This window comes from Coloeus monedula (assembly GCF_965178545.1).
Source record: "Coloeus monedula genome assembly, chromosome: 8".
In the NCBI taxonomy this organism is placed as follows: Eukaryota; Metazoa; Chordata; class Aves; order Passeriformes; family Corvidae; genus Coloeus; species Coloeus monedula.
Window position 1 is genome coordinate 18,328,821 of NC_138788.1, and position 24,954 is coordinate 18,353,774.

At 38.2% G+C, this 24,954-nt stretch overlaps 1 protein-coding gene across 10 annotated transcripts in view; it reads left to right on the forward strand.

Moving 5' to 3' along the window:
- The window catches only part of USP54 (ubiquitin specific peptidase 54), a 94,424-nt gene that overhangs the window by 53,842 nt on the left and 15,628 nt on the right, over positions 1 to 24,954 (forward strand). For 9 of the 10 annotated variants that reach the window (XR_014226600.1, XM_082285790.1, XM_082285795.1 and 6 more), the window contains 13 exons: positions 6,148 to 6,282; positions 7,407 to 7,520; positions 7,683 to 7,765; positions 9,652 to 9,757; positions 11,662 to 11,808; positions 13,146 to 13,295; positions 15,106 to 15,274; positions 16,536 to 16,706; positions 20,732 to 20,863; positions 21,154 to 21,534; positions 22,556 to 22,790; positions 23,566 to 23,705; positions 24,717 to 24,890. Coding sequence is in view for 9 of the 10 variants with exons in the window: in XM_082285790.1 (XP_082141916.1) it covers positions 6,148 to 6,282; positions 7,407 to 7,520; positions 7,683 to 7,765; positions 9,652 to 9,757; positions 11,662 to 11,808; positions 13,146 to 13,295; positions 15,106 to 15,274; positions 16,536 to 16,706; positions 20,732 to 20,863; positions 21,154 to 21,534; positions 22,556 to 22,790; positions 23,566 to 23,705; positions 24,717 to 24,890 (2,137 nt within the window). In the remaining variant the exon portion in view is untranslated. Of the gene's footprint in view, positions 1 to 6,147; positions 6,283 to 7,406; positions 7,526 to 7,682; positions 7,766 to 9,651; positions 9,758 to 11,661; positions 11,809 to 13,145; positions 13,296 to 15,105; positions 15,275 to 16,535; positions 16,707 to 20,731; positions 20,864 to 21,153; positions 21,535 to 22,555; positions 22,791 to 23,565; positions 23,706 to 24,716; positions 24,891 to 24,954 lie in introns of those variants that run through there. The other variant, XM_082285797.1, reaches the window with a different exon arrangement.

Consider the following 24,954-nt stretch of genomic DNA (forward strand, 5'->3'; position numbering starts at 1 on the left):
GTGACATCCTCTTCTCTTTGACTCTAGAGGAAGATAGTCTTCTCTAAGCTAAATTTAGCCTTTGAATAACACTGAAGAAGTTGTATTTTTTCCACGCTTTTTCGGCTTCCTGCAACTGTATCTAGGGATTCTGATATCATGCACAGTATTTACTGTAAATGCTCAGCTAGCTCTCTGAATTTTACTTGTAAGTTCAAATATGGGATCACAGAACAGTGATGTCATACCTGATCAAATCACATTTTATTTTTGTACCACTTTGAAGACTTCCATTTCACAAATTCTTGATTTTAAAACTTTATGTGCTATGTCTTTATGTGGCTAGAAAATGAACCTTAAAATCATTTCAGATATACTTTCCTTGGTTATTTGGAAGGAGCCTTGCATCAACAGCTGTAAAACAGGAGAGCTGCAGACTCTGTGCTGGAATCCCAAACACTGTTCCTTAAGATGTGGCATTATTTAAATATTTTTTTCAATACACAAGCTGTCCTTACCACTGTGTGGTTTGCCTGCTGAAACACTGGAACAGCTTTTTGTTTTATTATTTATGCTGAAGTCTACTATGAGTTGGTTTATTTTCCTTTTTTTTTTCAGCATGACTTCGCTTTGGTGTTTATCACAGCTGGAAGAGGGTAGGAAGGGGGAAATCCGTCCACTGTACTGAGCATGCCACAGAGAGTTTGTTCTCCTTCCAGGGATTGTACTGGGAGCTCCACAGTGCCAGGATATAGGACAGAGTGTTTTTTGTAGGTCACAAAGAAGAATGTTCTATTGATTGATAAATTCCAATAGGGCTGGTCTTTTCTGTTGTTTTGTCATGTGCAACAAAAGCAGGAAGAATGTGAATTTCTATGTAGAAATGATGTTGTTGTCTAAGATGAAAATAGAGAACAGTAAGGTTTTACAGCGCTTTAAAAAGTAGAACGACTATAGTTGGTTCTGATAAGCCACTTGCTTGAAATGGAGTGATTTATTTTGAAATGTTCGTCATGTGATTGAGAGAGTAATCCTCTTGTTTCATGCTTTTTTCAAATCACAGTAGTATTTCAGGGTAAAACAATAGTCAAAATACATAAAATAATTACTTTTATTGTTTGAACGTCTTTTTTCAGTTGGCACTTGCAGTTAACTGTCTGCCAAATAAACTAGCAGCAAGTACAGTTTCCTCAGTTAATAAACTGGTAATTGAAGCTTCCAAATAACAGTTGGCTGTTTTGATCTTGATCAAGCAGTTAGTGAATTATTACCTAGTAGATGTGCATATTCTATGATTTGGATTTCTTTTCCTGCCACCCTCCTAAACAATACTTGTAGAAAGTATTATTTTTACTTGATTTTGGTAGTAGCCAGGGGTGCCTGACTTGACAGTCTGTATTGGGGACCTGATTTTAATATTCAGGGTACAGTGTGAGTACAAATGGAAGAGACATAAAAAGAAAGGAATAAATGGAAATCTAAGTTGATTGTTATCAGACTTGGAGGTTTGAAAAGAGATCAAAAAACACAAAACCAAATAGAGCTAGAATTTATTGCAACCTTGAAGGCGAATATACCATGAGGAAATCTGGGGAGGAAATGTGAGCTAGTGGAAATACTGTGGGTGGAGGCTGATGTGTTTGGATAGGGGAAAAGTGATCTTTAGCAGCCATTTGAAACAGGTTGTTGTACTGAGTATGAGGATTCACTGGGAGAGTGTGATGTTCTGAATGAGAGATTAGGTATTAAAAGCAAGAAAAAAAGCTTCACCGAATTGAACAGGGTAAGAAGGGCATGCTATTGAAATGGAGAGAAAGCTTAAAAAAATTATACAAACAAAAACCCCATCACCAAAACCCAGAAACAATTGATTAGTGTAGGGAATACTAAGGCATTTGAGGTGAACATGTTTTGTTCTTTGAAATACCATACCACTAGAGCTGCAGTGATATCCCTATACAGAAGAAACTTCTGTGTAATTCTGAAAGGGAATAGTTAGTTGTCAGAAAGCTGCCAAGGACACAACTCAAAATTACAGTGCACGAACGCTGATCTGATTCAGTAGCTGTTGCTTATTGTCTTCAGCCATTAATTTATTCTTATGTCAGCCTCCTTTTGCATGCTTGATTAAAAAGGCACATGTGCATGTGTATCAGGTTTGGTTTCATCAGTATAGTTAGTTACACACTACAGATGTCAGTTTACCCCAAATAAATGGAATACTTTCCTAGGGAGGAAGTTGATTCCAAATACTATTAAAGATAATTGGGAGCAGATCTCCCAAGAATGTATGTAAATCCCATGAATTACCTAAAAATATACTTGCTATTTTTATTCTCTAAACCAGGTGAAAAATAACTTGGTTTATGATCATGCATGTGAATTTTAGTGTTCTGAAATATCTTCAAGGTTTCTTGAGGAGTTGCATGATAAATGTTCCTTGTCTCAAGCCTTAGGTTGTTTTCCTTTATATTGATCAAGGATCAAATACAGCTAGAAAATTCATGCTTCCCAAAGTGGAGGACATTATTTTGGAAGCCCACTGACTCAACAGGGCTTTGTTCTGATGGGTGTCAGAGGCCTGTCTGTGTAGTAATAGAAAAGATATGAAGTCTTCAGGTAAAAAACTAGGAAAAAGCCTTCTGAAAAGTAAAAAGCCAAGCAAGGCCCTACAATTGATTGATTGGGATGGTTGACTCATCTGAGAGCAAGCTGGTGAAAGGTAGCAATGTCACTGGAGTTGATCTTGACTTAGTATTTGGGGAAGGACTATATGCAACTGGGTGGACTTTGCAAATTTATTGGTCTTGAAGAACACTTGCACTTCCTAATTTTATTCTCTGCTACCCTTTCCAGACTTTTGAAGAGCTGTAGGGAAGAGGATGTGAAGGGAGATGGGCTTCTTTTCCATACAGACCTCATAGGAATGAAGTATAAGCAGAACACAGACTCTCTATCTGAAAAATGCCTTGCTCATACTGTTCTCTGTCTTAGCTTGTAGACTGACCAACATGCCAAGAGCATGTCCTCAGTGTAGAAACCAAAGTACTGCTATTAATATGGTATTAGTAATTCTTAGATTTTATGTTAAGCTAATTGGTTTTTTGTTCAACATCCTTGATTTTAGTTACTGCAAACTGGTAAAATGGAAGAAACTTCCTTTTTTCATGAGGCTTTTAGCAGCATCCATTCATTTTGTTGCCACTGTTAGGGACATGCTCATTTGTGTTGGAATGTAGCCATTGAAAGAGATCATCACTGCAGTCAGTACACTGATGGGATTTCCACCATCTTCAGTTTCAGAAGAAGTATGTGGAGGAGAATGAAGTTTGAATGTTTCATTTATAAAGTTCTCATGTTCCATAAACACTTGGAAGAAAGGTGCCATGAGAACTCCTGGGGCAGAATCAGGAGGGCTTTCCAGGTCTGCACCCAGCTGGCTGTCATACCTGTGTTCGGAACAAATGTTTGCGCAATTAACAGTATCACTCACAGGCAAGACCTTAAATTAAGGAGGGAGATCTGACTTAGGTAATTTAAAGTGATGAAAATGCAGGAAATGCCACACCTGTTCATCGGAGGTTGAGAGACAAGAAAGACCTGTTCTGAAGGGGAGAACCCCAACAACCCCATCTCCCCCAAAAAACTCCAACCCAGCCCCACTGACTAAAACCTAAGGAAAACCAAACTCAAAGTGCTTTTGACTCCATTTGAGGTGCTTTTGGGACTCCCTACAAGCACTGGGTTCCAACATGCTCTAAAGAGCACTGTGCAATGACATAATAAGATTTGATCTTTATTAGATTAAAATGCACAGTTACTCACTGGTTTTAAGATATTTTTTCCCTTGTAATCTAAATAAGACTGTACCATTGTGTGCTATGTCATTACAAATTTGAGGAAGCATTCTTCCGTGTAATATTGGGATCTGCTACATCCTGATTTTTGCATTCTTCGCAGAATTGCCATTGCTTAATAATTTTTTGTTCCATGGTAAGTATACTGTTTCTTTAAAGAGTGCAATTTAAAAGAAGAGTTTCAGTTTTCTTGGTTGCTTCTCCTTTTACCTAGTTTAAAGCCTGCATTGTTTCTCACCCCCGGTGGTGCAGAGCCATTTCAGGGCTCTCATTGAAGCAAACCAGGTCCTGCCCATCAGCTCACAGCAGTGAGGTTGTGGACCAGTCGCTAGACAAGTGTCTCAGTTTCCAAATCTGTGAAGTGAGATTGAGCAAACAGAATAAACACATTTCTAAAGCACAGTTGTGAATATTTTCAAGTGCTCTTAAACTATTTCATGTCAAGTGTGAAGCAGGATGGAGTTATATTTCACTGCCTTTGGTTTTTTTTTGAGGGTCACTGAAATCAGAAAATTCACTAATGAAACTTGCTCAGTTGCCAGAGTGACAGAAATGGCAATCAAGTTTAAGTGCAGAGACTTTGTCATTCTTTCAGTTTTATGTATGTATATATAAATGATAGCTGAGGAGGGGTATTGTCTGTAATTCACGAAGTATGATACTGTCTCACGGCTTTCTCTTCATTATGCTTTTCTCCTGATTCTGTGATACTCTAATAAAAGCAATAGTAGGAGAGCTGTGGGCTTCAGCAAAATGGGCTCTCACCCATGAATGAGCACCTTGAGGACCAACAAAATAAAAGAGATTGGCACATTACATCTATCTTAGATTATGTCAGCACTATAAATTGTACCATTCCTATGGGCAGAAATGGCAGGGGCGTGGAGGTTGGTTTGCTGCCTGTGCAGTGACAGCTGTGCTCTGCACTTTTTCCAGCTTCCTCAAAACAGACAAGGTTGTACCATTTGGCAAACTTCCCAGTTTACCTTCTCAATTCCTGAAAAGAAACAAGTAAAAATAGTTACAGGAGAAAAAGATTTAGATTATTTCCAATTAATATAGATCCTAAGTATGTTGGGGAGAAGGTTTCTGTAATTAAAGGAAGAAGTGCTACATGAATTGTGAAATACTGCAGATTAGTATAGATTTGAAAGAAAATCAAACAGGTGAACCAATTTGGTTTTCTCCTTGTTTTACTAAGTTTAGGAGGCAGTAAAGAGGACTGGTGCACAATTAAAGGTGATCCCTTTTTCCTCTCCTGTAGTATGAATTGAGCTTTTCCACAGTCTTTAGAGAAATTGTGAGGAAAGTTTTATAGGAAAGGACAAGCAGAATTTTTAGATTGACACTGATGAAGATGGTTGCTTGTCATATTACATGATGTAGAAAGAACACAGTGGTGATGGAGAGTTGTCTTGTATTAAAATAAGAACTAGAAGTTTTTTACTTAAACTGAGGATTTTGCATGCAGAATTATGTTCCTGTTTTTGTAGGAAGGGCACAGTGAAAGTTAACTGTTCAGATGATGTTTCGGATATTTCACATACGTGCATGCAAGCACACAAAATAAACATGGGGGTTTAATCAGCTGGGAATATGCGCAGAACTTTCATGCATATAACCCACACTTCAGACAATAATGTGTCTTTTTAGAACTACTCATCCTTGCAAATGGTTACCCAGGTGATGTGTGAGTTACAGTTATGAAAATGCAGGTTTATGGCAGCAAGTGAACAGCTGGCTATACATAGGAACTGATATTCTATTCACATCATGCTTTTTCCCTCCTGCATGCTCACACAAAAATCATCTAATTCTTACCTTCTTGGACTTACGAAAGGTAAATTTCTTTAAAGTGTGCTATCAAGTTGCGGCTGTTAAAGGGCTACAGATGTTTGGAAAGAGTTGCTTAAAAGAGGAAACAAAGTGGCATGTGTAAGGTGGAAGCGAGAAAGTTAAATGGAGAGTGAGAAATGGGAATAAAAAGTGAGAAGTTTTGGTGTTCATTGTATTTGCTTCAGGAATCAGATTTGGAGAAATAAAGATCCATGGGGGATTGACAGTGAGGGAAATTTCCTCCTAAACTCCTAGCCCTCGCTTGTATATGTGAAAGGAAAGGAAGAAATACACAAAGGTGCACAGGATTTCAAAGGAAGGACTTTTAGGATTTTCTCTTGTAGTCTGTGTACCATACAAGTATCTGTGTGTTGCAGGATCCAAACAAGTTAAATGTTTGCTGTTTGTTTTCAGATAAATTGAGTTATATTTTGAAAAATGCAGTACCTTAACTATCTTTTTGGTTTTTTACTAGGGTATATTCAACCAGTTTCAGTGCAGTAGTGAGAAGGTACTGCCTTCTGATGCCCTGCGCACTGCTCTTGCAAAGACATTTCAGGATGAGCAACGTTTCCAGCTGGGCATCATGGATGATGCTGCTGAATGTTTTGTGAGTATAACTGAAAGATGGTTTGGCAGGCACAGAGGTGGCCCACCACTATGCAATCTTCCCTGGGTTTTTTTTTTTCCCCTTAATTTTTTGTTCTCCATTTCTCCTTTCCCCAAATTGCAACACATTTTGCATGTCTAGCCTGGAAAAGTGCACAGAGAGATCCCCAAACAAATGATTTGGAAATGGTAATATCATTGTTAACCGTATTTACATTTACTTTAGCATATGTACTGCTTGGATTCTCAAGTGTGCTTTAGATGTGAATTATGAAAAAATTGCACTAAAAGAATGATCCAGGATTCTAGTTTTAAGGGTCACCTCAAGAGGGTGAAAAGACATTTTGTTTGCCGGTTTTTTGAAGTTGTGTTTTCACAGGAAAATTTTTCAAGGGAAATTGTGCAATGTTATAGTTGTTTTGCCAAATAATTAATCTTGACCTGTTTATTGCAGGCCTATAGACCACCCAGGCAGCTAATAGTGTTGGTGAAAAGTGTTCTGCTGGAAGAGTTGTTAAGAGACTTGTGGCACCCGCAGATTAGTGTTGACAACAATGGGAGGAGAGAAGGTCTTGGGACAAAAACTCCTGGGAACTTTAAAACAGATGTAGATGTATGAATTAATGTCTAGGAAATGTTCAGTCCTTTTGTTTCATACAGGATGTAGTCTGCCTCTTTATTATTAGTTCTCCCTCTTTTTGATAGAATGTAGATGATGTGTCATATTTCAAAGCTCTTGTGGAATGGAGGAGTTGATTTATTTTGTGTTGATGAGAAGTTAATGTCAATCCAGTGATTTTAAAACTGCATAGGTACTCTGTTATATTTGGTCACATCCGTGGATGCTTGAGAATTGGACAGAAAAATCAGTAGCAGAATCTTCGGCAGTGCTAGTAAATAAAATAAATGGTTACCATGCAGCATTTCAAATCAGAAGTGGAGGCCATTTTCTTTTGTATACCAGAAATACCAACTTCTTTGTTTTTGAAGCAACTTCCAAAAATTTGCAGGAGCCTTCTGTCTGTAACATTATGGCATCTGACATACTTTTGTGATTTATATCTTAACTTTTGTCTGCAGTTGAAATTATCTAATGCATTCTTCTTCCTTTTTTCCTTTGGCTAGGAAAACCTGCTAATGCGAATTCACTTCCACATTGCAGATGAGACGAAGGAAGATATTTGCACTGCACCACATTGTGTTTCCCATCAGAAGTTTGCAATGACTTTATTTGAGCAGGTGAGGTAATGATATGCGCTTAATACCAATCGCCAGTTCTCAAGTTTTGTGTTTTCATTTCTAAAACATGCATTGCCACAGGAAGGAAATGTACAGCCAGAAGTGTTGCAGTGGAAATACCTGTTTAGTCTTGTCAATGCATTATATTTTCTTTCTCTTTAGTGTGTTTGTACCAGCTGTGGTGCCACCTCTGACCCGTTACCTTTCATCCAGATGGTACATTATATTTCCACAACCTCACTCTGGTGAGTTGAGTTTTTTCACAGGGAACTTTCCCCACCTCCCACACACTTTTTTTTTCCCTTTTTTTCTTCCCCCTCCCCCCCCCATGCTGGTGTTGCCGTTTGATCTTTATGATCTTGATTGTTTAAATGTCTAGAACATGGTTTGTTCAAAGTTGGCGGAGCTTTGATAGCTATGATAAAGAACATGAGGATTTAGTAAAGGAGAAGATAGCAGTTTAGGCATGGAGCAGTGTGTCTGCTTGTTTATGATTCTGAATCTTAACAACTGTAGTGGCAAGGACTCTTGTACATTTTGAAAGACTTCAATGTGTGAGCAGGTGATTTAAGAAGACAGATAAGAAAAATAAAAAAATTACATTGAAAAAGACCTTTGGACATTTATTCCATCCTCCTGTTTAAAGCAGGGCTGACTTCAGAGCTAAATCAGGCTCCTTGGTGTTGTGTATAGCTGAGTTTTGAAGGAGCTTAAAGGACAAAAATGTCATGACTTCTCTGGGCTTCCTGTTCCAGCTCTGAACTGTAAGGGTTTTTCCTCCTCCATGGTGACCAGGGCAGTTCCACGATGACATGGGGAAGATGCAGAAAGGGAAATTCTCACTGGAGGTCAGACGTGGTCTGCCCTCGGTAAATCCATGCTGGCTGCTCTGACTCACCTGGTCCTTCACATGCCTGGAGCTGATTCCAAGGGGATTGATCTGATCTGTTGTGGCCCCAGGTGGTGGAGTGAGACTGATCAGCCTGTAGTTCCTCAAGTCCTCTTTCCTTGGAGGAATATATAGCTCTTGTTTAATCTAGTTATGGGGGAACTGTCCTGGTCACTGGGACCTTTCATTAAAGGTGGTGCACAGGGCATGAGCACAGGTCTAAAGCAGATTATTTGAACTAATGCTGGAGAAGTCTTCTTTGAGTAGATGTCTGCTCAGTTAAAAGCTTTTTGAATCTGATTGAGGCAGGAATCTGTTACTTGTCTTGAAAATTTTATTGAGATTTAGAACTTCTCTTTGTTTAACGTCTGGCATGCAAGATATGTAGTTACAGAGCCTGAAAAAATTGTCATGAGAACTGCTAATTTCTCTTCACATGCAGTTCTTAAAAAGGTACCACTTTACCCATGTAGCAAGAGTACCGTAAAGCATCCCCCTTTGTGGCTGCTGCCTGCTGTTCCATCAAGCTGTAGTTTTTCATTAGGTTCCAGCAGACACTGTATATCAGAATATTATTTATTAGAAAAAGGGTAAAATAGTCACGTAAATGGTATTCAGTATTTTATATGAAATATCACAATAGATCTTAAGTCATGCATTATTTTAAAAGTACCAATACATAGTAATATATTTATTTACCTCTGAAGCCATTTTAAACTTGAACATGCTTTGAGTACTAATATTCTTGTGTTCATATTGTCATCTTTCTTTCAACTTGGACAGTGAAATAAATTGGGTACTGGGCTATTTTTTGTTTGTAATTTTATTAAGTATGTTAATACTTAATAAAATAGTAAATACTTAATAAATACAGTAAAGTGTTACTTTGCTATAATTGTGCTTATCGAAGGGGACACATTTTGAAGCAAGTATTTCATTTTGAAACCAAGTATTTATCAAAATGCTGAAATTTTCTTCGAAGGTATAAAATTTAAGTCAAGCCATTTATTTCTGTTTTGAGTTTGACTTGTTTTCTTTATGCATTATTTTTGTGGAAGATGTAGTAATTCACAATTAATTATGTGGTTTTTTCTGTACTACAATATTAAATATAAAAAGTGTTATGTATTTTAAGTTTCTTAATGCTAACAAAATTTAGGTGAAATGTATACTAGCTTAGTGTGGGTTTGTGTTTTTATTTTATTATTAAACTTTTTTTTCCATACTTTGTCTATACTGAAGCAATCAAGCTATTTGTATGCTGGAGAGGCGAGAGAAACCAACTCCGGATATGTTTGGAGAGCTCCTGCAGAACGCCAGCACTATGGGGGACCTGCGAAACTGTCCAGTGAGTAGCCTTAGTTTTCTTTGGGTGTGAATTCAGTATCTCACAGTTATTCAATGAAGGAAGGGAAAAATTAGTGGTGATGAGTGCCTCTTTGACTAGACACAAGTATTAAGAACAGGAATAGATGCTTATTTTTTATGTATATCATAAGTGCTAGATTTCCAAAGTAAGAGTTTAATATCTTGTTCTGCCTTTTAATAAATATGCAAAAATAGTTATCATCAAACTGTACATGTTGATTAATAGATAGGGCAGGAAACAGCTACATAGTTGCTGCTTCATATAAAGCTACTGTTAGGTGCATTACCAGTTGTCAGTGAAGCAATACAGTCTCTAAGAGGACTTGTGTACCTGGTCCCTGGGGGCAGTGTAAGTATTTCCATTTTATACCTGGCCTCTCTCCCAATTTATAGCTCTGAAACCTTGATTAAAAGTCTCCATTGAAATACATACTTTTTTAAATATTGGCAAATAGTGGCTCACTTATCTAAGTAAAAAAAAATAAGATATTTTATTGTCATTTAAAAGGTGCATGTAAGTCCATCTATTTAATAACCAAAGAATGTGAAAATTAATAGAAATATGTTCTTGGTCAGGGCAAACTGCTATTTGACTGTGAAATAATAAGTTGGATAAATTGCATACCAGCATTTGCTGCCCCTTTCTTTTTATAGTCAATAGAATTTCTATAGAGGTTTGGCTAAGTGTGGCCTCAAAGTTACTCAAGGGAAGCTTTTTATCAGGATGCCCTGTTCCTGCTGTCATGTTGACAATGCTGAAACAAAGAACACAATTTGAGAGTAAGGTTGGTTGGGAGGTAATAAACAGAATTGCTTATACTTTAAATGACCCTTTCAAAATATATGTGAATAAAGTAATCTAAATATCAGAACCTCATATCCACATTTAAACATCGGAGTCCCCTACAGTTTCTTTCTGCTTTTTTAATTTTTCATTTTTGGCTCTCCCTGATGGTTGGGACTGAAATTCTGGTTAAATTTTCTAGATTGCTGTGGGGAGGACTTCCCTGGTTTTAGTGTCAGAAATTATTATATCCAATTGTGAAATTGGACTCTGTAGACAAGAGAAACAATTCTCGGTATGAAAACGTTTTTTTTTTCCTGGAATCTTGCGGGGGTACCTTTGTGATGTGCCTCAGAGAAAAAGTGAATGTTGCAAATGGACTTTGTCATAGTTTTTGTCGTGTCCCCCCTACCCTGTTGTGTCACTGACACCCCCCTCCCCTGCAAAATGCACTGGTACTTACTTAAAAAGTAAAAAATGGGAGGAAAAATCAAAACAGGAATAAGAATTGTAGAATTCCTGAGTTATTAAAGCAACTCTTATTCTCCTGATCTTCCAGCTGCTCGTCTCATATTTATATGAATATTGACCTAACTATCCTATCTAAGATGAGATGTTTGAGGTACTCTGTAGAAACACTGGAATTTAACAACAAAGCAGGACTTTTTCTGCTTTTTCAGCAAAGCAGAAAGTTTTTCTGACACTGTCATATAAAGCATTGGTTTCTGTAAATACAGTTTTTAATCTGTGATTCTAATCAAAAGTGACCTTTCCCTCCAATTCCCAAGACTGTTATTGGGATCTTTCATGTATGCTTGCTTATCTATTTTCAAATAAGCTTATTTTTGTGCTCTATGTTTTAATCATTATCAATAGCATGAGGAAGAATCAGCCATGTTCACTTAATGCTGGATAGTCTTGATAGCACATCTCATCTATGACACAAGAAGCTCCTACCTTGGCACTGAGCATATCTGCTGTGTTTCACCACCTCCTCTTTGGAAGCTGTACTTCTGAGACTTACACTTGTTAGTGCCTTGCCCTAATATTATAATAAGAGAAGGATTATATTCAATGTCTTGTTTTATTTTTGTGCTCAGAGTAACTGTGGGGAAAAGATCCGTATTCGTCGTGTGCTGATGAACTCGCCACAAATCATCACCATTGGCTTGGTTTGGGACTCAGACCACTCTGATCTGGCTGAGGATGTGATTCACAGTCTGGGAACTTGCCTTAAACTGGGAGATGTGAGTTTTCTGTACTTTGGCACTACCTACAAAGACAGTCTTTTTCATGGTAGTCTGTAGTGGCAAATTGAGAAAAATATGAAGTTGCCACTTTTACCTTTTCAGCATCCATAAAGAGAGGAATAGAGGACAGAACCAAGGATCTGACCTGTCTCTGAAAGCCTTAGTAAAACCTGTTAAGTGTGTTTCTGAAATGTCTGAAACTTTAAAAATAGTTTCAGGTGAAAGGAAATTTTGGATCGGGGTTGTTTTATTTCTATGAAAATACATCTGTGCTCTTTCATTTTAAAGAACAGAAGTTTATTTCTATTTCTTTTGAAGACAAAATGTAGCTTGCTGGTCTTTGGGGTTGTTATTTACCTTTAGCTCCTCTTTTTGGTGAAATGTGTGGTCATAACACTGAAGAGTTATTTGTAGCTGAACAGTCTCTAAGAGGTGGTGGCTGGCACTGTGTGATTGAATGACAGACTGAATTACATAAGATCCAGAGGTTTGTCCCCTGGAGGATTCACTTACTCTGCATTAACTGATGCTTTAGAGCTGAATTACCGGTATACCAAACTGTAGCTGTGTCTTACCATAGCATTGAGATACTACATAAAATAGCTTGCATATATACACACATTTATGTTAAAAAAAAAATGCACTGTCCAGTGCACAGTGTACCAAAATCAGTGTGAGCTGATGGAAATGTGGTTATGAAAGTGTGGTCTTTGCGTAGTAGAGCAGTAATGCACTAAAACATGAGACCTGTGCATTTTACATTAATAAAATTCAATTAAATAGGATTTTTTTTTCTGTGTGCTGAATTCTTTTGATCTACTGATGTCTTCAGTTCATCTTTTATGTCTTAGCATCATAAACTGGTCCATGCTAAATTCTGGATAGTCCTTGCTAAAGTCAGAATAAATGCCAGCTGTTTGCTGTCCAAACCACTTTGTTTCTGCAAAAAGGAGTGAATTTTTTAAACAGTATTTGATATAATCAGCAAGCATGACACAGAATACAAATTTTCAAAACAGAACCACATTGAAGTTATGTAACAGGTTATTTTTTCATTGTTGTTAATGTCTTCCTTCAAGTAGACACATTCTCCAAGTCCAACTCAATTTATGAGCATCTGGTGAGTTGGTCAGAATCCATTTCTGGTCTGTGTCTCTGTGTTTGCTTAAACGTTGCATGATTACTTATTTATTGCCTTGTTTTCTCTATCTTTTGAAGTAAAAGATACAGCACCTCTCTATAGTACTTCGAGGTCTTTGAACATAAAGCAGTATCTAAAATTCTGAGCGCTTTATTAATTTCTCCTTCTGTTTTTCTTACCTCCCTTCTTGAAGCTCTTCTTCAGAGTAACTGATGATAGAGCAAAACACTCAGAGCTGTATTTGGTGGGAATGATTTGTTACTATGGAAAACACTATTCAACCTTCTTCTTCCAAACTAAAATCCGCAAGTGGATGTACTTTGATGATGCTCATGTCAAAGAGGTGAGAAAAAAATTGTTTAGGAAAATGATCTGTTGGACATTTGTTAGCTGCTTGTGTGTAAATCTGTACTGTTTTCTATAGATTTTGAGATTTTTTTTTGCTGATTTTCCACTCAGGATCCACAAATTTATTACTCCTTTTTTTCTCAGCAAATTGAAGTATTTTCAAAAAAAGCACACCAGAAATCTCAGAAACCCAATTCTTAATTCTGTTCTGTTGTCTCTCAGTCTTGTTTTTATGCTGTTGTTTGAAAAGCTAGTTTACTTGTGCATACCGCTAACACACATCTGTTTACCTTGCTGACAGGCAGTATAGCTATTTAGTGCCTGGTTTTGGACTTCTGAAGTGTCTACATGCCAGTCTTCCCTAGTGCTTGCTGCCAACAACAAATATTCTGCTTCTTCTGTTAGTGCTTTTTTAAACCTTTTCACCAAGCATGAGGTCCTTGACATTAAAGACACCAGTGCTGGGATCTTGGCATGACATTATAACCCATTAGATTGTTTGGCATTATTTCACACCACTCTCCGTTTTTCTTTCTAGTCATGGAATCACAAAGGTGAGAAAGGAAAATTTTCTCCTGTAGTCATGACAAACACAGTCTCAATGGGAAAAATCTCTATTCACTTTTACAGTCATACTTGTCAGCAGAAGAATTTTGCCAAGGCTATGTACTGCACTTCCTTAGTAGAATATTCACATATGGAGCAAATTTGTTGGAGTAAATGTTCAGCATATTAGGTGAAACCTGTATTAATACATGGGGAAGATTTTTGAGATTAGTATTACTATATGAATTAATTGCCTGGTTTATCAGTGCTTGCAGAGGTTCTGTCACAGCAGAAATATTCACACACTTGAAGTATTTAGCTTTGTCTTGAATTTACTGTCCTGATATCTTTATTGTTCATTTTGTTCATTAACAAATTCTTCTGCTGTTTGGTTGATGCAAGGTTAGGACATTTCAGAGGATGAAAAGGTTTTTACGGAAAAAAATCTGAAAGGGAAGGATTATTTTTGTAGTTGTATTTTTAGCAGGACTTGTAATCTATTTAGCCATAGGATGGTGAATACCTGGATTTTAGTTAGGTTGGCTCAGGAATTTTCTTGCTGAGTCCAGGTCAGTGCTGGCTAGAGAAAGAGTTAAATCATGTCGGTGGAAAATTGAACTCTGAAAGAATTGCAGCGGGGGATATTGGATCCCGAGTCTTCGGGTCTCCCATCGGATTATTCAATTAAGAGAGATGGGACTATGCAATTACACAGGATTTATTGCTTGAAATAACGAATAAGGCATCAGTCTCGAGATGTGAGATCTGCAATACATCAGAGTAATGGCAAATAGTCACAAGACAAAGGGTTACATAGCAATTTATAACTTTCTAATCCAATAGGCGCTTAAAACGAAACTTTTTGACTTTACAACCTATCACCTGTGGTACTTCACTGCCGTGCAGCTGTATCTTAACCAATGGCTCGTTAAGTCGCGTCCACACACAGAAGCTTCTTTTACAACATCTAAGTTCTTAACTTAAACTATAAAATCACATTATTATACTTAAAACCCTTCACCATAACACCCATTTACTTAAAACTATAGAAACACAGGTTTGTGATTCTCTTTGCTTAAGGTCTATAATTCTCTGTCAATTATGCCAGACCTAGCTTCTTCCAGGGTTGTAAATCAAATCCTCCCCTAACTGCATAAGTTATTATTCCTCTGTTTCCTACAGGGGGAAAAGAGAACTTATGATAGAAAATGATGACAGAAAACGTTTCTTGTTTTGTTTGTTTCTGGTTGTCAATTCAGATTGGTCCAAAATGGAAGGATGTTGTGACAAAGTGCATTAAGGGTCACTATCAGCCTTTGCTGCTGCTCTATGCAGATCCAAGAGGAACTCCAGTGTCAACACAAGACTTGCCCCCTCAGGTGGATTTACAGCAATATAGCAGGACTTGCTATGACAGTGAAGACTCGGGTAAGAAGTGTGGGCTCTGTGCCTTGTACCTTCACACTGAAGTGCGGCGTGTGAAATACTTTCCTTCTTTGGAGTGTATTATTGTCAGCAGGGGTCCTTGTTGCTTGTTAAAGCTGATCAAGAATTCTGAAGAGGATTTCCAGTGTTTCATCTGTGAACCTCTCTCTTGGTCCAAGACTGTTGATTGTTTGGGTAGCAGTCTTTTCCAAAAACGTTTGGAGAAAGAAACTGGGGGGTGGGGAAGTGAAGGACCTGGTGTGGTGTGGATGTAGAGAGGAACGCTAACTGGTGACTTCAATAACTGAAGCTTCTGACTTTAAAGTTCTAAACCATCCTTAATTAGGACATTTACTGCAAGACTTGTTCTCACCAAAAATGGGAAATGCTCTCAGGCTCAGTGTTTGCAGTTAAACATAAGAAGGACTTCCTTCTTTAATATGCTTTTTCTTCTTTAATTTCTCCACTGAGAAATGAGTATGAAGCTAACATCCTGTGTATTAAGGAGTGTATACATCACATATGTAAAATGACCAACATTTTACACATTTTATGATCTAGCATGGGTTAGGGTTAGTCTTCAAACTGTTCAGATTTTTTATTTTTATGTACTGAAATTGGAGGGAGGAGATTGCCTTTTTCACCTCTTCTAATGAGTTCAGGAATTACTATACTTAAACTGAACCATGATGCTTCATATTTTTCAGTAGGGGATCAATGAGACAGAGCAGGTTACTTTGCTTTAGCTAAAAGTACTTCAGTACAAAGTTTATACTAGATAAGCTTTTGATTCATAATAGATGAAGCCTGTATTATAACGTGATGTTCTTGTTACCCTTATTAAGATTTTGTACTTCAGTAATTTTTTTACTTTCCCCAAAGCAGTTTATTTCATATTGTAGTTGCACTCAACAGTGTTGAAAATGAACAATAATTTCAGTATGGTACTAATGTGTACTTTCAGTCCAACAGATGTAGTTTAATTTGGCATATTAAAAGGATTTGATAACTTTGGAGTTACCAAAGAGAAAGAAAGAAACAGGTTTTCAGAAGGAGTGACACTGTGTCCCTGCTTCCAAAGGAGCAGGCTTTTCCCATAATCTCTGGTGTTCTTGAATCTGAGTTGGTATCTTTGGTATTCTGTTTTTCTGTTAACTTCTCTATGGCTGCCCTTGCTCTCTTTTCTTAGCCTTTCTTGGCTTTTATAATAGCTGAAAAAGATTGAAATTTGACATTGCTTCCTTGACATTTCTTTCTTCCCCAGGGAGAGAACCTTCCATCTCGAGTGATACACGGACAGATTCCTCTACAGACAGCTATCCTTATAAACAGGCGCACCATGAGTCTGTGGTCAGTCACTTCTCCTCTGACTCCCAGGGGACAGTCATCTACAATGTGGAGAATGATGCAGCTTCACAAAGCAGCAGGGACACAGGTAGCAGATACCGTTACATCTATTCGTTGTCATTAGATAAGATGACTGCAGTGGATTCCAGTTGAAAATCTCTCTATATGTACACACAACCTTTACTAGAATAGTGGACAATGTTTAATATCCTAAATTTTTGATTTATAATGAACTATTGGCACTCACCAAAAAAAAGCATGATTTATAGGTCTTGTTGGCTTCTGTAGACTTGTATCTAGCCAGACAAGCATTTACAGATTTGTTTTTCTGTTATCCACAATACTGCCTGCTCTCTTTATTATGTAAATCTGTGAGTTGGAGTCTGCACAGCCCCGCTGTAGGGTTTGGTAAGTGTTGTGTGTGCTACTTACTCATCTCCAGGCAGTAACTTCATTTCAGGCGTTGCAGCTATCTGGGAAAGGCGCTTTCATCACCAGAATCCCTCATACTTGGGAACTCAGGACTTTCTGTGTAAGTGGGGGTTGGTAGTATTTGCTGCACCAGTGAGGAGCATAAGCTAATTTCCTGCCTGTGCCATGGAAGGAAGTTAAGCTGGAATATCCAGTGAGAGGACAATCTGTATATATGTTACTTTGGGCAGCTGAACAGTCTACCTGAACACTCTTTAGTTGAAAAGAAGTTAACTGGAAATCTAAAGACTTGATCTCCTCAATTATTCATGGCCAGTATCCGCAATTAGCCTGTTTCTGCATACAGCAACTTCTAACATCACTTCTGAAAAAGTAGTGCATAAGTTAAGGTCAGGCTTCTGTAGCATCAGAAATAGGATCTGCTATTTCTGTTTGAAAAGTTATTTTATTGTGCCATAAATAGATTTTCTAAGAAGACCAAGGAGTTGAATCAGCAGCTGTTAGATTGCACCAGTGTGTCAAAGCTGTCAGACCACTTGGTCCTTTTATTTGTAAAATTGTTCCTCTTTTGTATCATAATTGGTTCATTTGAAACAATCTATGGTACATAAAAATCTGAAAAAAATGTTTCAAGTTCATGTTATGTAGTATTCTTTCATTCTTCATCAGAGGTCTGAGTAACTGTAATACACAGGTTAAGATAGCCCAACAGTCCTTCCAGTGTTTTAGCAAATACTTAATGCTGTAGGGACCAGTCATAGTCTTAGGTAGGATGTGAGAAAGAAAAGAAAGTTGGAGCAGAAATTGAGTGATGAGGAAACAAAATGTATGATTGTCTTCAGAGTACAAAGACGACAAAATTAAAAGAGATAGTGGTATACTGTTTAAATAGCCTGCAAAAATGGCACAGAGTTTATTGGATTAGGTTCCTGCCTGCAAAACTTGCCATGCAGAAGTTAGCAGAAAAGGAGAGTAAGGGGGATGGTCACAAACATGTAAGCATGAAGTTCAGCATGTAACCTTTTGTTCTGTCATTTTTAGTGACTTTGTCCTTTTTTTCTTTCTTTCTTCTCCTATTGATTCTATCCTGTGTAATTCCCTTCAGCTTAGCCCATTTCTCCACCTGAATTCAGTTGTCCTTATCTTCCCTGGTTCAGCCTTAGCTATAGTCAGTCTGTCCCCTTAGGTAGCCACTTGTCTGGGCATTTCCCCTCTTCTTTTACCTACCCACAACCTTTCCAAAAAAGTCAGTCTGCCAACTAATACAACTGCTCAGTCATCAAATCGTGATCCGTGGGGCTATAAAGAAGCCACCCACATTGACCTGTCAACTGAATTGTTCTGGGCAAAAGCAGGATTCTTCATTTAATGGCCATTTACCCACTACTCCAGCCCAGAAAATTATGGACCCTATCCCACATCATCCTTCGGGGAAGGACCACCATTGGGTCGTATGACCTCAGGCTCCTGGGTACTTCAGAATGGGGGCAGAAGAGTGGCTGCATAAGTCCTCTCTTTGCTCCTACCCACCTGTGCTGCTGAGAAAAATGTGCGTATTCTGGCTGCCCTGTTCATACAACTGAGATTTCAGGGGGAGGGAGTAGACGGTGTTGTGTTTTAACCCATTTGATTTCATTTTCCTCTCTAACATGCTCTTAGACACACACAACTCCTACACCACCAGACTTTTCCTTTGAATATTGCTGTTTGCTTGTGAAGCCATCCCTAGTCTGGAGGATGAGGTATTTAAGTGATATATTCATCAAGAGACACCTTTTAAGCATTTCATTAGGCACTCAAAAGTCCTGGCTTGTTATTTTAGAGAATTTTAAAAAGTTATTGTTAAGTGTTAGCTAGTATTCTTGGGATTTTAATTCCCATATTCATGCATTATGTTGGATTTAGTCTTTGTTTTAGAGTGTCCAGGTAAAGACAACAAAGCCTGTGTCCTGCAGACTTGTGATTCTTGACATCTCCTCTGTGGCTATTAAGTGTCTGATGACAATGAGACCGTATTTGCAGTCTTTGAAAGGAGGAGAAAATGGTAATGCAAGGCTAGCAGCCCTCATTCTAAAAGACTTAGCTGGGCTTTATTCTATGCAAACCCTAAGCTAGTACTAATAGGACCAAATATTGGCAAATAGTTTCTCTTACGGTAGTTGAAGGATGCTAACCAAGCAATCCCTGTCATGTTGGAATGTTTAACTAGAAAGGTTGTGCACGCTGAAGTGAAGTATGAGTCTCTTCTGTCTTGAGGGGAGCCACTACAAGGTATAAGATAATGCTGTTCTTGGAAGTCTTAAAAGATAAGTGGCAGTCCATGCTGTGAAAGGGAAAAAAAAAATGCCCCAAAGCACAGACTCCTGTTCGGTCACGAAAATGCTATACATCTTTTATCTTCATTGCCCACATTTCTCTTTTGCTTCCTTATTTATTTTCTTTTATATAGTCTGCTTGTTTCTAAAAAATTTGGCCACAAAATCGCTCTTCGCTTTGCAAATGAAAAGTGAGCCTTGTGTAGCTTGCTTTTTATTGTTTGGATTCCTTCCCATTCATTTATTGTAATATCTTTGTAGCAATTGTAGTTGCAGTGAATTGGTTTTTTAAATGTTGCAGGTACAATTTTATATGTAAAATCTGCTTTAAATGTTGATTTTTATGCTAATCTCTAGAGAAGGGAGAAGGCCCAGGAGGGCCAGCTATGTAGTCTGGGGGCTGTTAGACCGCTGTTTGCTAGTATGGATTTTCATTTCCTATCATCCTATGTGAGGTAAAAGTTTGTGATATAAAGGCTAGAAAAAAGTCTTTGTAGCTTATTCATAAATTCCCTTCTTATCCTGCATCTCTGCTTGGGACTACTCACGTGAGTAAAACCATGCGTATGTTTGTGCTTGCAGGTTTAGGACTGTGAATGTGTGAGAACCATAAAATTAAGCAAAGGCAATAGAGAAAACTTATGATGTCAAATAGTCTTAAATCCCGTTTGATGTGAGGAAATGGGGGGTAAATTGTGTTCAAGAGAAAAATACTGGCACTCAAGACACACAAGCTGTAATAAGGGAATGTTGTGTGTCAGCTGATCCATGTTCATGGTCTGTGCATGTGCTCCTAGCTTGTGGCAGATGTGAATTAGCTGGCTTGGCCCTTGAGAGCCAAGTGAGGCTTCTTCACTGTAGTCTAGGCTAACTCAGATTACTTAGTGTTCGCTACAGGCAAAGAGAGTGTAGATGAATAGTTAGTGCAGAGCAGCTGATGGTGTGCAGTAATTCATTATTAGACGGTAACTTGTTGCTGTGTTTGAGTCTTTATTCAACAGAGTAATGTCTGGCAAGCTATCCTCAGGAGTTTCCTGTTCATGGTCATTAAAACTGACAGCAAGAAAGTGGTGTCCTTAGACTACTAGAAGACAAAGCAGAGTCAACCTTTTGCTTGGCCTGTGGATAAGCTGTCATTAACCAGAGTCGTTGGAGGGGCTGTATTGTTCTTTTATGGCCTTAAAAATGGAACATCCTCTCCAAGACAAAACCAAAAACTTACAGATAGGAAAACTTACCCAAACTTGCCACTTAGTGTTGGAGTGTCTGCAGCTCCTAAGGAGCAGGAGAGTCCTGCTGCTCTTAGCACAGTGAACACTTGATCTGAAGGCTCTTGTCATCTCTACTGTGTTCTTCCTCCTTCCAGGCCACCTGACTGACAGTGAGTGCAATCAGAGGCATGTTTCAAAGAAGAGCTCGCTGGCAGACCGCAAGAGGAGTTCTAGCCGGTCTAGGCGGAAAGGAGATGAGGCTCAATCATCAGGATACCATAGTGAAGGCAAGAGATGTTACTTTATTTTAAATATCAGTATCTTTCTGAATGTTTTTAATGTTCTCAGTGTGCAGATACATTTCCCTCATTGTTTCTTCCATCTTTATTTAGTCCTCTCTTTGCTTTTTGGTGTTTAGTTCTGTTTTGGTTTGTTTGTTTGGGCAGTGTTGGTTTTTTTATTACCATTTTGTTGTTTTGGATTGCACTTTTCAAAGTCTGCATGAAGATGCTGCAAGTTGAGCTGCTAGTTTAATTGAAGTTATTTTTGTGGCTTTTGCTGTCCCTACAAACTGCAGGAGAAACCTTGAAGGAGAAACAAGCCCCCAGAACTGCCCCCAAACCATCCAGCAGCACCAGCAGGCTGAGGGAATTTAAAGAGACAGTGAGCAACATGATCCACAGCAGACCACAGCAGATTTCTCATACCATCCAGAATTCCCCTCGTGGAGGGAGTAGTGTGGATCAGGCAGAAACACGACCCTCAAAAAGCCTGTCTGCGCACGCTCGAGACTGGGAAGTGGAGAGTACCAGTAGTGAGTCTAAATCCAGTTCATCTAGCAGGTACCGGCCAACGTGGAGACCCAAAAGAGAGTCTCTGAATATAGACAGCATCTTCAGTAAAGACAAGAGGAAACATTGTGGCTACACTCAGCTTAGCCCTTTCTCCGAAGAAGCAGGTAAGAGTTTGAGAAGATTATTTCAGAATGTGTGGGAGTTCTGAATGTGGAATTTAGGTCAGTGGTGAGTCACGTCTGTGAGGACTAATTCCTGTGTGGGTATGCATAGTGCATGTATGGTAATTCTGTTTGATTTCCGTGTGCTTTGTTTCCTGTCTAAGGAAATAATAAGGGAAACAATACTGTCTACCCTGTTTAAATGGACACATGCTATACTACTAAGTGTCTGAAGTTTGTCCTTTGGAGTGACCTGGAGTATTGCTCTGGCTTTTCCTCTGGCTCATCATAGTATTTTCACTTGATGGCTCAGAGTATGGTGCAGAAAGTACCTTGTGTATTGGTGCAGAGTTCTTATTGTGAGGATAAGAGCCTGGAAGCCAGTGATGATTTATCTGGGAAGATTTTACACCATAGAAGCTACGCAGCTTGTACATGGAGACTCTGCTGGTTTTGACAGTTGAAAAGAATTGGGAAGCATAAAGGAATATGTAAAGGCAAGGTGAAGGGGAAGAGACCACACCTCCAGGGAAGGAAGGGAAGCAAACAAGAATTAAGTGAAAAGACCGTTTTAAATTCTTTCTTAAGACTTTCTTAAGAAAGAATTTAAAAAACCCAAGTTTTTCTGTTCTCTATATAAGCCACAACAAATCATAAATGGCAAAATAAAGAGTGTAAAGAATGAGAGCATCCAAAATAGATATAACAGAGTACTGGAAATACAATTGCATATACAGTAAAATTATCTTGTACAAATACAAATTATTATAGGAAAGAAAGGATTTTCATTGCAGCCTTAATTATTACCTCAGGGGTAGTATGGTAAGTTATACTAAAGGGGAGAGATTCAAAGATAAATTTGTTGAAAAGGTTATTGCTTAAAGTTGCTAGGGAAGCTGGGAAACACTAAATTAAGGATGGCGCTTCTGATTTAAACATAGTTGAGAAGGTAACGTGTATATGGATGTTTTGCTGGTATTGAAGCTTAGGTCTTCTACCAAGCTATATTGTTTTATCTTGACAGGTAAAGAACTTACTGAGAATGAGGTAAAAGAACACACTGTTCATGAAACAAGGTCAAGCCAGTCAAATGTCAGATACAAGCGTGGTGTGCTGGGCCGGGGCACCCAGTACCATATGGTGGATCAACATCCTCATCTAATACAGAGGATGGAGTCTGGCTACGAAAGCAGTGAGCGCAACAGCAACAGCCCAGTGAGTCTGGACATGTCCTTGTCTGAAAGCTCAAGCACCCACAGGTAGATTTCAACAAAATTCATATTTGGAATGACTGAAGTCTTGATTTCTTTTTTGTAGTTGCATAGTGGTATAGAACATTTTGCAAAGCAGTGGTCCTAGTTTGAAATACAGCTTTATTGGGGCAGGGGAGAAATAATAGGGAAATGGGAGCCTTTTCTTTTCAGTATATTGCTAACTTACTGCTAGGGAGAAGAGAGAAACCCAGGGCTTGATTGAGCGAAAAACGTTGTCTGAAGTGATGCATCTGAAATAGTTGTACCCTTAGTCTCTGGTTTAAAATCTTGTACTTTGAGTAGCTCATAGTCCTTTTTAGTTTAGTTAAACCATTGATTCATAGACACATTGTACAAAATGAGAAATCAATAGCCTTGTATAGAAATCTTTGTTTTCAGACATACTTGCAATATTGGTATGTAAAAATAAATAGACAGCACAATGTGTTTCTTTCCTTGACTTAGGAAGCTTCAGGTAACCACAAACTGGCACTGTTTATGGCCAGAATATAGTAGATTTTCAGCTGTAAGAATCTGTTCTGAACAACTCCCAGACCACAGTTTTAATATGAATTGCATAATCTTATGGAGGAGAATAGAATTACTGTCCTCTTTGTTAACTTCCTCTTTCCCTGTTTCTCCCAAGATCTTCTTATGGTAGACTTCTTTTAAAATTAAATTAAAATGCAAGTATATGTTTGTGTGGATACAAAAAAGGTAGATACAATTTCTCCTGGAGAGATCAGTCAAATGGTAAACTATAATTTCTCTCTTCTTGGAGGGATGTTCATATGAAGCGAGCAGGTGGATTTGTTCCTGCTTGGCGTAACATCCCAAAGTCTCACAGTAGCAGCATCTTGGAGGTGGAGTCGGCTTCATCAATTGGGAGCTGGACAAACAGCCCACACACCACTGGAAATGGTAAGATAACACTTTGCAGGGGTGGATATGCGAGGTAAATTGTATTGGAATTGTTCTTTACTTTCTGGATGTTTATGTTCACAGGGAAATTATAAGGAAAGGGAAAAGAAACTTTGAGGAACGTAACAGTTTTACAAGAAATAGTTATAAGATTTACCAAAGAGGATTGCAAAAAACTTTGTTGGAATATTCCCTTGATCGTGTTGCTCTGGCATCTCTTTTGTGTATTGACTTAACTGATAAAATAAAGCTATTTTTCCTGTTCTTTCTTATAACTCAGTATTCTGCCATCAGTCAAAAATACCCTCCCAGGCATAACTCATAACTCAGTAGAGTCCTGAAAACAAGCTTGTAATTCTGTACAAAATTTAAAACTGTTAGAACTCTGAATGTTTTTTTACAAGATGTTTGGGCTGAGGCTAAGCTTTTCTGCTTATGTATCATTCTAAGCAAATGCTTTATTCCAGAGAGTCTGGGGAAGGGAAAGGCAAGAGGAAAGACACTTTCTGAATACTGGTAATAGTTGAAATGAGAATGACAACTGATGGATTTCTGTTGTGTAGGCTGTTGATATGCTTTATTTTCTCCCCTTTTTCATCCACTCTGTGCAGTTATATGAAAAACATCTCTCTTGGAATCCATTTAACTTTCATAAGCTCTAGTGATCTGGCTAATTTATAGCATTTACAAATTATAAATACAGTACTAAGTCTCAAGATTTCATCATCAGCTTAGGGTTATTTCTTCCAATGATTCTCTCTGTTCTGTATGCTGTTTTCGTGAGTCAGTGAATCCATGGGCTGTGCTGCAGGGGAGCTTGAAGCACTACTGTATCGGGCAGGGTTTTATAAGTAAAATTTAAGAAAGCAAAATTTATGTTCTACAATTCTGTGGTCTCAGACTGTTATTATCTAACATTAATTTTATTCTCCATTAATACTTCTTTGTCTTTTAAGGGATACTTTGAGATGTAACTGTCAAAAAAGTTTGGTTGGCTTGTTTGTTTTGAAGGTGGAGACATCTTTGTTCCTTTAAAGAGTGAGCTGGATGAATTGCAAGAAGAGGTGGCAAGGAGAGCCCATGAGCAAGAACTACGTAGAAAAAGAGAAAAGGAAATGGAGGCAGCAATGGGCTTTAATCCCCGTCCCAGCAGGTTCATGGATCTAGATGAACTGCAGAATCAGGGTAACCTTTTGAATGCAGTATATTTTGCAAGATGGTAGTGCTGGTTTTTTGAACCTTTGAATGT